Below are 16,086 nucleotides of genomic sequence, written 5' to 3'. Positions count from 1 at the left end.
TAGGAGCACAAGATGATGAGAAACCTAATGAGAATGACAAAGAAGAAGATGAGCAAAGTGTAAATGGAGAGATCCATGCCAATGAAAACAATACAACTGGTAACTATTTAATAAAGGAAGGAGCAGAATATGTTGAGCACATCAATAATTCTCAGACGGCAGAAGTCACAGAAATTAGTAACTATGAAGGAAGAGGCCCAGAGGTAAATGATCCTAGAGGCACAGAAGATGATCAACTTCAGAAATCACAAGAAGACCCACAAGGACACAACACAACAGAGAAGTTGAAACAACCAAAACAAAAACAGAAATAGTAAATATTACTGTTACATTAGAGAAAAACCAGTTGCAGATGTTAAAAAGAGGAGAAGAGAAACCCTTGGACCCTAAAAATAATGCATTTGGAGCTACATCAGGAGGGAAGGAAGACAATGAAGAAGGAGAAGAACCTGGTAAATCAGGATACAACATGGATCAAGAATCAACTACCCAACACCTTATGATTGCTGCAAGGAAAGGTGACTTATCACCTACGCAAGTGGAAAAGGCAAAATCAGCAGCAAAAGGTAAGAAGAAGCAACAAAAAGATAATTTTGCAGCACCAAAAGCTGGGGTGCACACAAGGAGAACGATGACTAAATCCAGCAATCAGTGATGAATGCTCTCATTTGGAATATAAGGTCAGTCAACACACAGCAGGCCTTTGAAAGGTTGACAAAAATGCATAGGCAAAATCACTATGATTTTGTAGGATTAATGGAGCCAAAGCAACAAGCAAAAAAACTGGAAAGGTACAGAAACAAGATAGGACTTGCACAGGCAATTTCAAATGTTTCCAATAAGATCTGGGCTTTTATAGATGAGGTATTTGAGGTAACTGTTATGTACAATATGGTGCAACAATTAACATTAAGATTGTTTCATACTGAATCGCATGTGGAGTTTGTCCTAACATTGATATATGCAAAATGTGATGCAATCGAGAGGATAGAATTATGGGATTCATTATATGCAATGGCAAGGGATATGGATGCACCATGGCTTGTAGGAGGTGATTTAAATGTAATAAGGGACGAAAAAGAAAAATTTGGTGGGATACCTGTGTCATTGAATGAAATTGATGATTTTCGACACTGCATCAACACTTGCAATCTATTCGACCTTGGATTTAAAGGCAGCATATTCACATGGTGGAATGGGAGAGCAGAGGAAGACTGTATATTCAAAAGACTAGACAGATGTTTGGCCAATATTGAGTTCCAACAAAAATTTCCAGGAATAGAGGTGCAACATTTGTCAAAGACTGGCTCTGATCATAGTCCAATGTTTTTGAAGTGTGATATTGAGACTCCACCTATAAAAAAACATTTTAAGTTCTTGAATTTTTTTGGGGAACATACAACTTTTAAAGATGTGGTAAAAGAGAATTGGTCTGCTGATTTCAGTGCAAATCCTTTTATTCTTTTTAATCATAAGTTAAAAAAATTAAAGAAGGCCCTTTCATTGTGGAGTAAGGCTACATTTGGAGATATTTTCCAAAAGATAGCAAGTATGGAAGAGGTAGTGATGGTTCATGAAGTAGAATTTGAAGCAAATCCTACAGGAATGAATAGGGAAAGACTACAAAAGGTTCACGCAGAATTGATCAAAAGTCTTGCACTAGAGGAGAAATATTGGCAACAAAAGGCAGGCATGACTTGGTTCAAGGAAGGGGATAGGAACACTAAGTTCTTCCATGCACAAGTGAGAGGTAGAAGGAAGAGACTTCAGCTTAACAGAATTCAAAACAGTGGAGGAACCTGGATTGAAGAAGAACAACAAATTGCAGAAGAGGCTATCAAATTCTACGAGGAACAGTTCACAGAAGAAGCTACTCCTTCATCATTTGATATCGTAGAGCATGTTCCTAATCTTATTAACACTGAGCAGAATGCAGAATTGATTAAGAAACCAACAAAAGAGGAGGTTAAAGTGGCAGTACTTGGACTTAATGGTGATAGTGCTGGGTGGCCGGATGGTATGTCAGGAAAATTTTATCATTCTTGTTGGGACTTAATAGGGGATGACCTGTACGACATGGTGAGGGCTTTTTTCAATGGCCATGAGCTACCCAAGTGTGTAACACACACAAACCTAGTTCTTCTACCAAAGAAAAAAGAAGTTACCACATTTTCTAATTTAAGACCAATAAGCCTCAGTAATTTTTCTAATAAGGTTATATCAAGGGTGGTTCATGAAAGGCTAGTGAAATTTCTCCCAAGTTTGATATCGAAGGAACAAGCAGGTTTTTTTAAGGGAAGGAATATAGTAGAAAACATCCTTTTAACTCAGGAGATAGTGACTGACATTAGGCTTAGAACTAAGGCTGGACCTAATGTCATCCTGAAGCTAGATATGACCAAAGCTTATGATAGAATATCTTGGCTATTCCTAACCAAGGTACTGAGAAAGATGGGATTCACAGAAAGATTGATAGGGATTGTCTTTGGATTAGTTTCAAACAATTGGTATTCTATTCTAATAAATGGTCAAGCTCATGGGTTCTTTAAGTCCTCAAGGGGAATAAAACAAGGTGATCCTGTATCTCCAACTTTGTTTATATTGGCAGCAGAAGCATTATCTAGGGGACTCAATGCACTACACACTAACCTGTATTTTTGTGGATTTGGGATGCCAAAGTGGATTCCAAAGATCAATCATTTGGCGTATGCAGATGACATGATTATCTTCTCATCCTCAGATGAAACATCTCTGATGTTGATTATGCAAGTGCTGAAGGCATATGAAAATGCATCTGGGCAGCTTGTTAACAAGACCAAATCAGCTGTGTACCTGCATCATTTAACAGACATGGAAGTGGTCGGCAAGGTAGAAAGGATCACAGGCATTCATAGGAATGATTTCCCTATCATATATCTAGGTTGTCCGATATTTTATGCAAGGAGAAAGCTGGAATTCTATCAGCCCCTAATTACTAAGGTAATGGACAAAATGCAATCATGGCAGGACAAGTTATTATCAGTAGGGGCAGGGCAGTTCTCATATCCCATGTATTGCAAAGCATGCCTATGCATCTACTTTCAGCTGTAAACCCTCCAAAGTATGTGATAAATAGGTTGCACAAATTGTTTGCTCAGTTTTTTTGGAGCAGCACTGTAGGAGGAACTAGTAGGCATTGGGCTTCATGGAATACCTTATGCATGCCAATTGAAGAAGGAGGAATAGGTTTCAGGTCACTGCATGATGTAGCAAACGCATTATTCAGTAAGTTGTGGTGGAATTTCAGAACAAAACCGAGCCTATGGAGCTCTTTCGTATGTCAGAAATACTGCAAAAAATTAAATCCTGTTATTGTTCCGTGGAAAAGGGGGTCTCACATATGGAGAAAAATGTTGGAATGCAGAGATCTGATTGAACATCAAATCTTTTGGCAAACAAAAATGGGATCCTCACTAGTTTGGTATGAAAATTGGACAGGTCTTGGGGCACTATATTTTTTAGTTCCTCAGGACTTTGGCATTGATGAAAATGTATATAATGTAAATGATGTTACCTTAGATGGTGAGTGGGATGTGGATAGGCTATATGAAATACTTCCTGAAGTCTTAGCAGTACACATTATGGAGAAAATCAAACCACCTTCACCGACGCAGGTTCTTGACAGGCCTTGTTAGATGCTGGAAACAAGAGGATATTTCAGTGTAAATCAGCATGGGAGTATACGAGAAGAAGAGACGAACCAAGAACAACTTATAGAATGATTTGGGTAAAGGGAATGCCTTTTAAAATATCATTTTTCATGTGGAAAGTGTGGAAAGCAAAGCTACCTTTAGATGATTTCTTGAAAAGGATAGGCTACTGTATGCCATCAAAATGTTGGTGTTGTATACAGCCTGATGAGGAATCTCTTCAGCACTTGTTTTTTAGATCAGAAACTGCAAAGATAACTTGGAGGTATTTTCTATCGAGGGCAGGAATAGATGTGGAGGGACTTACGTTGCACCAAGCAATCATAAAATGTTGGACTGCAAATGTGTGCTTAAGGCTAAAACCAATAATGCAAGCATTCCCCTCATGCATAGTCTGGGAACTTTGGAAAAGAAGAAATAGTATGAAGTATGGTGATGGAGTGAGAACAAGCAGGGTGATATATCAAGTTTCATCAAATCTTCAGACTTTGGTGAAAGTGAGAAAGCCTGGGATGATCATGGTACCTCACAAATGGCAAGATCTATTAGTTGTGATGGAAAATTTCACTCCTAAACTTAAGGTTACAAAAGTCATGTGGGAATTTCCAAGTGCAGGATGGCTAAAAGTTAATACGGATGGTGCGTCGAGGGGAAATCCAGGGAGGAGCTCAATAGGTTTTTGTATAAGAAATGAAAATGGTGACATAGTCAAGTCAGTAGGGAAAGAGATTGAGGAGACAACAAACACAGTAGCTGAAGCGAAGGCAATGGTAGAAGCACTAAGGTTCTGCAGATTAAAACAATACTCTCATGTATGGCTTCAAACTGACTCAATGTTATTAAAACAGATAATGGATGGGATCTGGAAACCACCATGGATCATATATGAGCAAGTAGAGGAAATGATGCAACTAATGAATGGGGGCAATTACACAGTGACTCATATTCATAGGGAGGGCAAAAAGCTGGCAGATCACTTGGCTAATTATGCTTTAGATCATGGAGAAATAGAATGCCAACAATTCTGGCATCTAGATGCACATGGAAGGAGGTTGGTTAATGAAGATAAGTTGCAATGTCCAAAACTAAGGGTGAAGGTGAACAGGAGATAGGAAGCAAAGAGAAAAGGAAGAGCAGGAGGCATGTCAACTTAACCGCTACTGCAGGTGACACTAAGATGTTTAAGGCACTCCATGAGGCAAATTTCGAGATAATTGATGCTAAGGAACAAAAACAGATAAATAAGCGAGCACAACAACAGAGACTAATGGCATTGGCAACCCAACCAGCATGGGGTGAAAGCGTGCTTTCAGTTCATTGGATATACAACCAACATGGAGCAGAAGTGTTTAATGTCACACGCATGGTTCAGTTACAAGCAGGATATTCGAATAGAAAAATGATTCCTACTCATTTCTAGCACAACATGAAGCAAATGGCATTGGAAACACAACTAGCATGTGAAGCAAATATTTTTTCGAGTAAAGCAGGCAACAAAGGCCAATGAGCATGCTTCAATCCATTTCGGATTTAATAATCTTTTAATATGCACACAAGGTTTAATGGGGAAGGCCTGACAGACAACACATGCTGGTGAGCAAAGGAATCAAATGAAAAAGTGGAAAGCACATGGAAATTTATCTAGGATACATAAAAGCATGCAATACTCTAGGAAGAAGGTACTATGGGATATATTTCTTTATGATGCAGCTGTAGGTGGAGCTCACGTGCTTTCCAACAAAAGCTGTCTCCTTTAAGGACAAAGAAATAGGAACGCAGCAAGGGGAAAGAAGATGCAGCTGCCATGTACGATAATGTTTGTCAAACTTCACGACATCAACATGTGGGAGAGATTAAAATATTATGCTGAATTTGTGAGAGAGATGTACACTTTTTGGAGTGGAATTTACAGCAAGAACAACAACCATATGGCTACAGAAGATCGACATTAACGGCATTAATGCACGCGCGAAGGTAATTAAACACAGCAACTAAAAATACCAAGGGACAAAGAGCACGCAATTCTGAATATTTTAATGTGCACACATGGTTTAATGTGAAAGGCATGGCAGACAACACATGTTGTTGAGCAAAGGGATCTTCACTCTTCGGCATCAGCGCTGTCATGCAACAAGAACGAAGCACATGGCTGCTGCTTCAAGAACAGACGTCGACCAAAAAGAAAATGGCGTGCAAGCTTAGCTGTGCAATGGTTTCCCAACAACATTTGGAACCTCAAGAATGTATGCTGGAAACGTATTAAAAAATGAAGGAACGCAAATGAGAGATAAACGTACATTGGAGGATACAAAATGACACTTGCAAATGGAGTGCATGCAATTAGAACATTGCATTATGCTTTTCAAATGCACTTTCGGGGATGCTGAATTATATTACAAAGTTTAATAGCATTAATGTGATATCAATGTTGAGTGCATCACTCAATTTTGATAATAGGATATTTGTTAAGTTCAAACTATATTTCATTCAGTTCGTAGGATATCATGACGTTGTATTTCGTATTTTTAATGATTATATATAAAACTAACCCTAGGCAATTGCCTAGCGGACTAAAAAAAAAATCTTTTTTAAAGGGTTTATTTGCGCTAAACTTGGAGAATGACTCCCCTTTTTTTCTTCTCTTATTTTTTTTTAAATAATTTCACTACACTAATTTTCTAAATCCGATCGACAATGCAAGTAAGCCTTCCAAATAATGTATCAAGTAGCACATAAGTGAACATGATGATCTCAAAAAGGATACCTGTCTTATACGGACCCGGCTCCTGTGCTGAGGTTCGCTAAGTCAAATGCATGTGATGCACATAAAACGAACCTACTTGGGATATCTGGCATGAGGTTTATTCTTTTAGGTTTAAATCCTGATGTAGATGGTATCTAGACTGGCTTATTCGAGCGGACAACTCGAGCCGAGGAGGGTCAATGTACCGGTAGTATTGCTTTCCGGCTTAACTAGCGGTGCTCCCCGCCTAAAATATGTGTGACTAAAAATCATTCACCGGGTGGCAAGCACGTCGACTATCTCAAAGAAAGCGGGCTATGCCAAACAAATGCCAAATTTTAATTTCAAGAAAACTCAGAAGGGGTGCGTGAGAATACATTTTATAATGTACAGTTCAACAATGTCAAAGCGATAAAACGCAGACAAGTAGCACATTAGCACCAAATAAAATCACAGTATATACAAAATTAATAAAGCCAAATAAAAAGTCAACATGTACAAACTCGAATTCTGGTTGTCCCCAGCAGAGTCGCTAGAGCTGTCACACCCTTTTTCTACCCCTCCAAAAGATATGTGTGTTATGCTATGAATTTGTGGGTTAAAGAGTTTTTTCAATTAAAGTGACAATTTTGAAATAAGAATTATTTTTGTTATTCAGATTCACCACTTGGAATTGATTTGTTGGTGTTCCAAGTCACCTTTTATTTGAATACCTAGTCAAAGGAAGGTTTGACTCTTTTATTATTGGTCTGCGAAAACAAAGTCCGAATAAGGAATGCTGTTGATCAGGGAGAAGGTGTAAGGTATTCCCCGAGTCTTGTGGTTCTAGCATGGTCGTTTTATTGACTTAAACTTGGCTTTAATTAATTACAAATAAACTGTGATTTATATGATTTTCATGTCTTACATATCCACTTTTATTTCTTGATTATTAGAAAAATTAAAGAATATAATAAAATCTCATAATCACACTACGCAAGTGAATGCGTGATCGAGACAAAATTTATTAATTTTATCATAACAGCGCTACGCAAGCGAATCCGCAGTTTTGACAAAGATTATTAGTATATTATTACTTTTGAAAAAAAAGTTACTACACTTAAAGAAATTACTAAAATATTAAGTATCGCGCTATGCAAGCAAATCCGCAACTTTAGCAAAAGAATTAATTAAATTAGAAATTAATTAAACTAATGAGTATGATATGAGATTATTAAATTAATTTATTGAATGTTAAGCATCACGCTACGCAAGCGATTCCGTGAGTTAAAGCGTGCCTACTAATTGTCTAGCATTTAAATAGCAGCAAACACAACAGAAAATAACAGCATTTTCGTGTTTAAACAACTCAAAAACCTTAGAGAAGAAAACGAGAACCAACTCTAAAGAAGACTTATATTTTTCTAAAAGTTTGCACTCTAAAATGTATTCACAAAGCTCACCATTTCAGCTTACTAAAGGGTGCTTTAGTTGCTGAATTTTCACTCTCAAAATAGTATTTTTAGGATATAAAAACTGTCTAACAAATATGTGATCGAGTGTCCTCCTCCTTAAAGGTGGTTTGGCTTATTGATATAGAGAATAAAAATAGGAGAGTCCGAAAAATCCGCGAAGCTACGGTCCAAGAAAACATTTTCTAGTTGCTCCATTTTCTCCTTCTCCTATTGCCTTTTTTCACTTTTTAAAATTCTTTCCCCTTCTTTCAACGTTCTTTTCCTTCTTTTTCAAAAGACCCCCCTTTTCCTCATATTGTCCCCCCTCCTTTCTCCTCCCCTTTTGACTTTTCTTTATTTTCCGTCTTTTTCAAAACCAAATCACTCATTTCCGTGTTGTTTTCCTCCTCCTTTTTTTTGACTTTTTTTGATGAGTTCATTTAGAAAGAGAGAGTAGGAATGTGGTTGTTTGAGAATAATTGTGTTGGTGATAAGGTATGTGCTAAATAACGCGAGGGAGTTGGCAAAAATTCAAGCATGGTTAAAAATTAGGTGCTCACACCTAATAAAGAGATAACATCATAAAATTTTAAATACCACTAATGAGAGGCTTGCTTCGATCCATATATGAATTTTTTTAGGTTGCATACTAAGTGCTTGCCATTACTAGAGGAGAATCCTTCATGTTGTTTCATATAAAACTTTTCCTCTAGGTCACCATTGAGAAATGCGGTTTTTATACCCAGTTGTTGCAATTCTAAGTCAAAATGGGCTATTAATGGTAATATGATGCGCAAGGAATCCCTCTTAGATATAGGGGAAAAAATCTCTGTATAAGTCATTCCTTTTTTCTGAGTGAATCCTTTAGCACCGAGTCGTGCCTAATATCTTTCTATGTTGCCTAATGAGCCTCTTTTAGTTTTGAAGACTCATTTACATCAAATGGCTTTTACACCATTAGGAAACTCGATAAGATCCCTTACCTTGTTACTTTTTGATGTTTGGCTATAATTATATATTTTAAGTGCATCACTTACCTTAAATTTTAGTATTTTAATGTTAGTACTATGTTTGTGCTTAATTGAGTTTATTTTATGTGTAGGTACTTTGGAGACGAAATTGAAAGCAAAATAGAGATTTTATGTGTATTTTATACACTACAAGAATATATTCATGATTATTTAATTATTGAACAAGGATTAAAGTTTTATGTTATAAAAGAAGACGAAAGAAGACAATAAGAATTGAAAAAGAGAAGAAAAGAACGAGAAAGTAAATCAAAGTTAATACTGCACGTCGTAACATCCTCATAATATATTGCTGCAGAGGGTAACATCATCATAATATATTACTGCAGAGCATAACATCGACGTAATATTACAGGGCATAACATTATTCCCCCTTTTGGAACATTCGTCCTCGAATGTTGTCTGATGCACTTATCATTTTCATAATTTTATATCTTCCGAATACTTTAGAACTTCCCTTGCCATCTAGGCGACTGTTCTGTGAATGAGTCCAAAGTCCAGGGCATTCCCCCCTTAGGCCTCCTTCTCACACCATAACTTGTAGTCGGAATCCTTCCAATCTCATAACATATATGTAGGCTTTGGATAATTTCGGGGTCAGATTTTGAATTCGGAAGTTAGAGTAGGTCTGTAATGTCAAATGTGACTTGTGTGCAAAATGTGAGGTCAATCGGACTTGATTTGATAGGTTTCGACATTGAATGTAGAAGCTTGAAGTTCTAAAGTTTAATAAGCTTGAATTGGGGTGAGATTCATGATTTTGATGTTGTTTGATGTGAGTTTGAGGCCTCGAGCAAGTACGTGTCATGTTTTGGGACAAGTTGGCATGATTGGACGGATCCCGGGGGCCTCGGGTGTGTTTCGGATCATTTTGGGCTACTTTGGATGCTGATTTACTTATATCAGGTGTTGTTCTTCGCATTCGCGTGGATTCTCTCGCGTTCACGAAGAAGTTTTGGCTTCTAGGATATTGTTCTTCGCGTTCCCGAAGAGGCTCTCGCGTTCGAGAAGAAGTAAATCGATGTTGCATAGGTCTTATTTCGGAGGCTCATATCTCGCAATCTATAAGAAATTTGGAGATGATACAAAAATAAAAGTTGTAGCACTTTGTGTCTAGTTTTCAGAAATATAAACCATTTAGCTTTTGGATTTGTGTACAAAAAGTTATGGCTAGTATACTACAAGCTATTCGAGAAGATAAGAAGAAATTTGTGTTGCACAGGGCTGAATTTGGCAGCTTATATCTCGAAATCTATAAGTAATTGGGAGATGACCAAAACATAAAAATTGTAGATCTTGGTGTCTAGTTTTCCGAAAGTTAAACCATTTGTTGTTTGGAGTTTGGTACAAAATATTATGACTATTATACTAGAGGCTGTTTGAGAAGAGTTTGGAAATAGCTTTCGAGAATTTTGTTCATCGCGAACGCGATGGGAGGCCCACGAACGCGAAGAAGGGTTGCCTGGCAGTGTATAAGTTTGCAAAAATGGGTTTGGCTCTTTTTATCTCATTTCCTTCATGGGAGACGACATATGAGCGATTTTGGAGCTCCATCTTCCTTATCTATGTCAAGGTGAGTGATTCCCACCTATTGCAAGTTAAATACTCGGAGTATATATAGATTTTAACATGGAAATTCATGGAAAATTAGTGAAAATTTGGGGTTTTGGTAGAAAACCTAAAAAAATAATATTTTTGAATTTTGACCACGAATTTGGGCATGTAATTGAGAATAAATTATATATTTGAGTTCGTGATGTTATGAGTAATGTTTATCATCAAATATTTTCGGAATATGTGCATGTGGGCCCGAGGGCTAATTTTATCAACTTTTTGAGCAGAGTTGGAAATTATTGTAAATTGGATTATAATAAGTATTGGAGTATATATTTATAAATTTGCACATTTATTGACTAGTTTTGGAGTGTTGGGCATCGGTTTGATTTGTTGGAAAGGCTTGGGAGCCAGTTATGGAACTTCAGAGCAAGGTAAGTCTCTTTTTTAACCTTGTAAGAGGGAATTAACCCCATATATGAACTAAATTAATATGTGGTTCTATTTGTGGGGGCTACAGACTCATGAGGTGACAATAATCCGTACGTAGCTACTAGCTATGCCTATGTCCGGGTAGTTTTAGGTTACATCATTCCTTGTTAATATTGTTATTTGATTTATGGTTATTTTTGCCTTGAGAAAGAGCGAGATTGAGGTTACTTATTAATTGCCTTGAAAAGAGTTGAAATTGGGAGTTTGAAATTTTAAAAGTTTTTATTTGGACTTCGTATTTTCGAAAAGAATAGAGGAATGTTATAATAACTTATGAAATCTATGTGTAACCGTGCCACAAGTATGATTTGCGAGTGGGGTAATTCCTTAAATTTATATTTAACCGCGTCGCATGTATAATTTGTGAGCGGGGTAAGTAGATGCATCTATGGTTCGCGTCGTTCGACCCTCGGTAGTGCACAATTTATATTTATGTTGGATTGGACCGAACGTCCTCGGTGGAGTTTTGTGTGTGATGATAGAACTAAAAGCCCCTTTTTATAATTGGTATAGCTTAATTGTTTGAGAGATCATTTGTTTTAAATAAGGGAAGTAATTTGAGTTCTTAAATGTGGTGAAGCATTGTTCAGTATTTCCTACTCGGAGTTTTATTGTTACCTCTACATATCGTGCTTTATTAGAACTTCATATTATTATATTGTTGTCCCTAGTAAGTGTCGGAGTCGACCTCTCGTCACTACTTCTTCGAGATTAGACTGGATATTTACTGGGTACGCATTGTTTCGTACTCATACTACACTTGCTGTACATTTTGTTGTACATGCACATGTATGTCTAGTGGCCTTGTGGGCGCAACAACGTGGTTGATACGGGGACTTAGGTGAGCTGCATCTTATGAGACGATCCACAGCCAGCAAAGTCTCCTTCAGAGTACATGTATTTTCTTTTCTGTCCAAATTTGTATTCTGGACAGTTATTGTATTCTATTTTATTTCCTAGTAAATGCTCATGCACTTGTGACACCGGGTTTTGGGATAATTATGGAATATTCAGTATTAAGATTTGAAAATATTGTTGATTATTCTGTAAAGTTCATCTTTTTACTTGTTAAATTAAAGGATATTTATGATTTCAAAAAGTATTAAAAATGAGAATTTAGTTAACTATTTAGTGTTAGCTTGTCTGACAGTGGCGTCCGACGCCATCACGACCTTTAATGGATTTTGGGTCGTGAAAACATGGCATCAGAGCGCTAGGTTCACTTAGGTATCACGAGTCATGAGCGAGTCTAGTATAATATTGCGGATCGGTACAAAGACGTCTATACTTATCTTCGAGAGGCTACAGGGATGTTAGGAGAACTTCCCTTTCTTGATTCCTCATCGTGCGATTTGATTCCTTTGAGGCTTATGTCTTCATTTCCTTCCTATTCAATCTTATGCGACGTGAAGCACTTGTTATAAATTGGGAATCGAGGAATTGTAATGGTACTACAGATGTGGTGCAGGATGTTTCTCCCTACGTACTTGATTGGGCTATTGTTGTCGCCTTGCAGAAGGCCGTTCTGCCGTTTCATCTTAGTATCAGTATTACTTAAGGTTTTGAGATTTGCCATTGATTGTTATGACGATTCATGTGTTGCTATCGCACAGTGTTGTGTAATGGTAGGATGTTTGTCTATGCGTTAAGGTAGTGAATGACTTGAAAGGAGGTTTATTTAGTGCATGATTCAGAGGTTCAATATTTTATTCCGGCAGAGAAAAGGCAATCTGCCCACGAATGCTCAGATTTAGGTTGATAGAGTAACGAGACTTGGTAATTTCGAGTGTGGTAGAATTTTCATCAGTAATATTGTGTCGTTGCCCTTGATCGAATGTGTTAAGTTCGCCGGTATTATGGTCTTCGTCAAAATCTCCCTCGGGGTAGGGTAGTGTGAAATAGTGCTAGAGAAGCAGCTATCAGATATAGCAGAGTGCAGCAATTTCGAAATCGATTGGGTATTTCTAATATTGATGGCTTGAGAAAAATGATCTTCAGAAAGGTTTAAAGTTGGTAGCGATCTATTGATCCAGGTGCTACAGAGTTGGATTCCTGATTCAAGGCAACGACTGGGCAGCAAAGGATGAGGAAGGACCTGTGGGATGTGTCTTGCGATGGTTAAATTTCTAGAAGGCGAGGTGTAAGAAATATGAGCCGAGTAGTTGCTTAAAGGAGTGAGTTGACCAAATTGGGAGAGTGGAAGAGTAGCATATGGGTTCTGTGGTAGGATGAATACACACCTTGTGAAAAGTTTAGAGTGATTTGGGATTCATGGTGGACAATGACTAGATCTATGGATTTAATTTGGAACATTGGGTATTATACGGCGGGAGATTGGATATGACAGAAAAGAGTTGCTTGATATGAAGAAGTATACAACATGACTTTGGATTGGAATGTATTGTCTCACCATTAGTTGATGTCCATGAGGAGTGAACGGACTTGTACAGCTGGTGAATGAGCATGGGCTCAGGATGGGTTACTGAGTTTGTAGTAATTGTACTAGTATAGCGACGTTGAAAGATGCCGACATGTAATTTCCACATGTGGGCTATCTCCTGTGAGCGGTTCAGTAGTCGAATGGTTGGCGAAACTTCTACAAAGAATTCTACTGGCTATCCGATAAGAGGTCGAATATGTAAAGGTGGTTAGTGATTGAGAGTGTTCATGAAATGCTAACAGAAGGATTTCGAGGAATTTGGCGGGTTGATTGTGCAAGACCATGTCAATGAGGGATAAGGAATCTCGGTGGATTCTAGAGTTATGTAATAGGTGGCTTCAAGCTAAGTGGGAGAGCCCCACCGCCTACGATTGAATTGTATGGTTATCTACTTCTGAGGTTTGTGGTTATCGACATATTGGTGGGTTATTACGACTAATGAAAGAGAACATAAATGGTGATTTGATCAAAGTATTTTAGGAAATGTATGCTATAATTGGCCTTATCAATTTATGTTCAGGCTTGGGGAAGACTCAGGATTTATGCTTCGTGTATAGGTGATTTACAAGAAAGGTGATTCAGCCAGGCGTTTCTTTGAGAAGGGTATTCATGTGCTAGCAGAGCCTTGGAGTTTAATCATATTTGGGAACAAGTCAGAGTGGGTGACTCTCAACAACGGTCCTAGTGGATTTGAAAGTTAAAGTGCGGTGCCTAAGGATTTCGAGTCCGTAGTATGGTTAAGTATCGAGCTTTTGCAGCGGATTATGAAAGGGGCTTGGAGTGTTTTATGTTATCTTTGGTCTGCGGTGTATCATTGGAGAAATGAGAGATAATAACTTCGAACTCATAGAGGAATTGTCAGAATGGGTATACCAGTTAAAGATGCGAATATGCGCACAAGGAGGGTATAAGATGGTTCGTGGGATTTGGGACAACGTGGTCTCGTGAAATAAGGTCACTCGGGATGAGTGCGGATTTAGTTTCGTGACGTAATGAATGGAGCTATTATTATTATTTCTAAGGCAAGTTAAGAATTAATTGGGAGAAGACGGGTTGGATAACAATGGTTAAATTGGCATGATGGTGGCTATGATCAGTTCTATTCAACATGTTGAGTTATACATGTGATTTGTAGCGGTACGTGCGAGGCTTGACGTCCGCCGTAATTGATTTTATTTGGAGGTATTCAAGTATTATGGCATGTTATGTGTAGATGAATCCCAGAAGTATCATGTTGGTTTAGACCACTGCTTGAGGATCATATTTTCTGCGGTTATGAGAATTTAGTCGCATGTTGATATGGTTCTCCTGAAAGGAGTTAAGTGAAAGGTTTCTATATGATGAAGTGTATAATCTATTAGTGGTTCAGGAGTTATGATGAAATTCTTGTATTGTCGCATATTAGCATGTTAGGTGCAATGAGCGGCATGTGAATTGGAAGTTGAGGAACAAGGTTGCCATTTGGTATTGGCAAGAATATCACGAGCTCAGGTGAGCAAGAAAGGATTCAGATGGTTAGAGTTAGCTAGTATTGTCTTTAGCGTCACCTAAGATCGGTGTCCTGTCTAGGAGGCTTTGCGTACTGATTGCGGATTCTTGATTTGCTTTACGGCATTAGTGTGGCCGGTGGTATGGATGTGTAGACTTATTACCTAGTGCGGAAGGTCGTGAGAGCGTATCTTACGGGAAGAATGTATAAGTGTGACATGTAGTCACTTTATTGATTGAAGATTGAAACCAAGTGTGCAGATTTTTGGCACTATCGCTAATGTGAGAGTTTAGGCCTGAAAGGCGTTGTATTCAGTTGGTTGTGAATTGTGGAAGTTTTTTCCGAATTCGACGACTGTTCTTATATGTCATGAATAGGTCATTATGGGTCCTTGAGAGGTTATTTTCCCAAGCATAGTATGATCAAAATCAGATGAGGTTCGTTGATGGGTCCAAATGTGGGTGTGTACTCTACACCAGCCTGGGTGTGTTCATTTAGCATACCACTCCTTATGGACGAGTATTCGGACGTTGGATGTTATTTCGTCGTTGGTTATTTCATGTAATACTCTATTGTGCCGCGTGGGTTGTGAAACGGCTTAATTAATTGCACATGTGTTAAGGTTTCCCGTAGCGATGGTGTTATGTGAGTAAGATGGCTCTCGAGATGCAGATCATATATCGCACCTTAGTCATGTTTGCGTTTTGTGGTGTACAACGCTATTTGTCTCCCCGAGGATGGTATTACGCACTTGGCGTGCTTGTGGTCGATATTGGGATAATTTCGTAGTTATGAGCATTTTAGCTCGGTAAGTATTTCCTTATAAATTTTATATGTGGATCGGATGGCATGCCGCCAAGGGTATCATGGTTGGATCGGGTCACATGCCGCAATAGTATCATGTGTAGATCAGGTTGCACGCCGCAACAGTGTGATGTTGAGTACAATTTCTCATATCTATTCTTGTGTGTTTTTCTTCTCATTTATGAGGAAGGTTCATAACATCTTTTCACTTAGTAAATTAGTTACGTGGGTTGAGAAGTTCTTTCCAGAGCTTATTTCTCCTTACGTATCGCATTCAAGGTTGTGGCTTGTTAGCACTCTGTGGCATCATATGAGACTTTTTACAGTGTTTGAGGTGGCTTATCGCTGGAGCATCTGTACTGGGTGAGACGAGATTATTGGACTGGGATCAGTGCGATCAGATTTATATGCGGC

The 16,086-nt window shown here is 38.1% G+C and overlaps 1 protein-coding gene across 1 annotated transcript; it reads left to right on the top strand.

The window, feature by feature from the left end:
* The first annotated feature begins 352 nt into the window (after positions 1–352).
* LOC142176265 (uncharacterized) lies at positions 353–5,109 on the top strand. The gene is made up of 6 exons (XM_075243396.1): positions 353–518; positions 686–2,979; positions 3,138–3,264; positions 3,478–3,653; positions 3,893–4,624; positions 4,780–5,109. Exons 1-6 carry the CDS (start codon positions 353–355, stop codon positions 5,107–5,109), a joined length of 3,825 nt encoding a protein of 1,274 aa, XP_075099497.1.
* The last annotated feature ends 10,977 nt before the right edge of the window (positions 5,110–16,086 follow it).

Source organism: Nicotiana tabacum, chromosome 22, assembly GCF_000715075.1.
Source record: "Nicotiana tabacum cultivar K326 chromosome 22, ASM71507v2, whole genome shotgun sequence".
Taxonomy (NCBI): Eukaryota; Viridiplantae; Streptophyta; class Magnoliopsida; order Solanales; family Solanaceae; genus Nicotiana; species Nicotiana tabacum.
The sequence above is the reverse complement of the archived record's forward strand: the minus strand, read 5'-3'. Positions and strand labels throughout refer to the sequence as shown.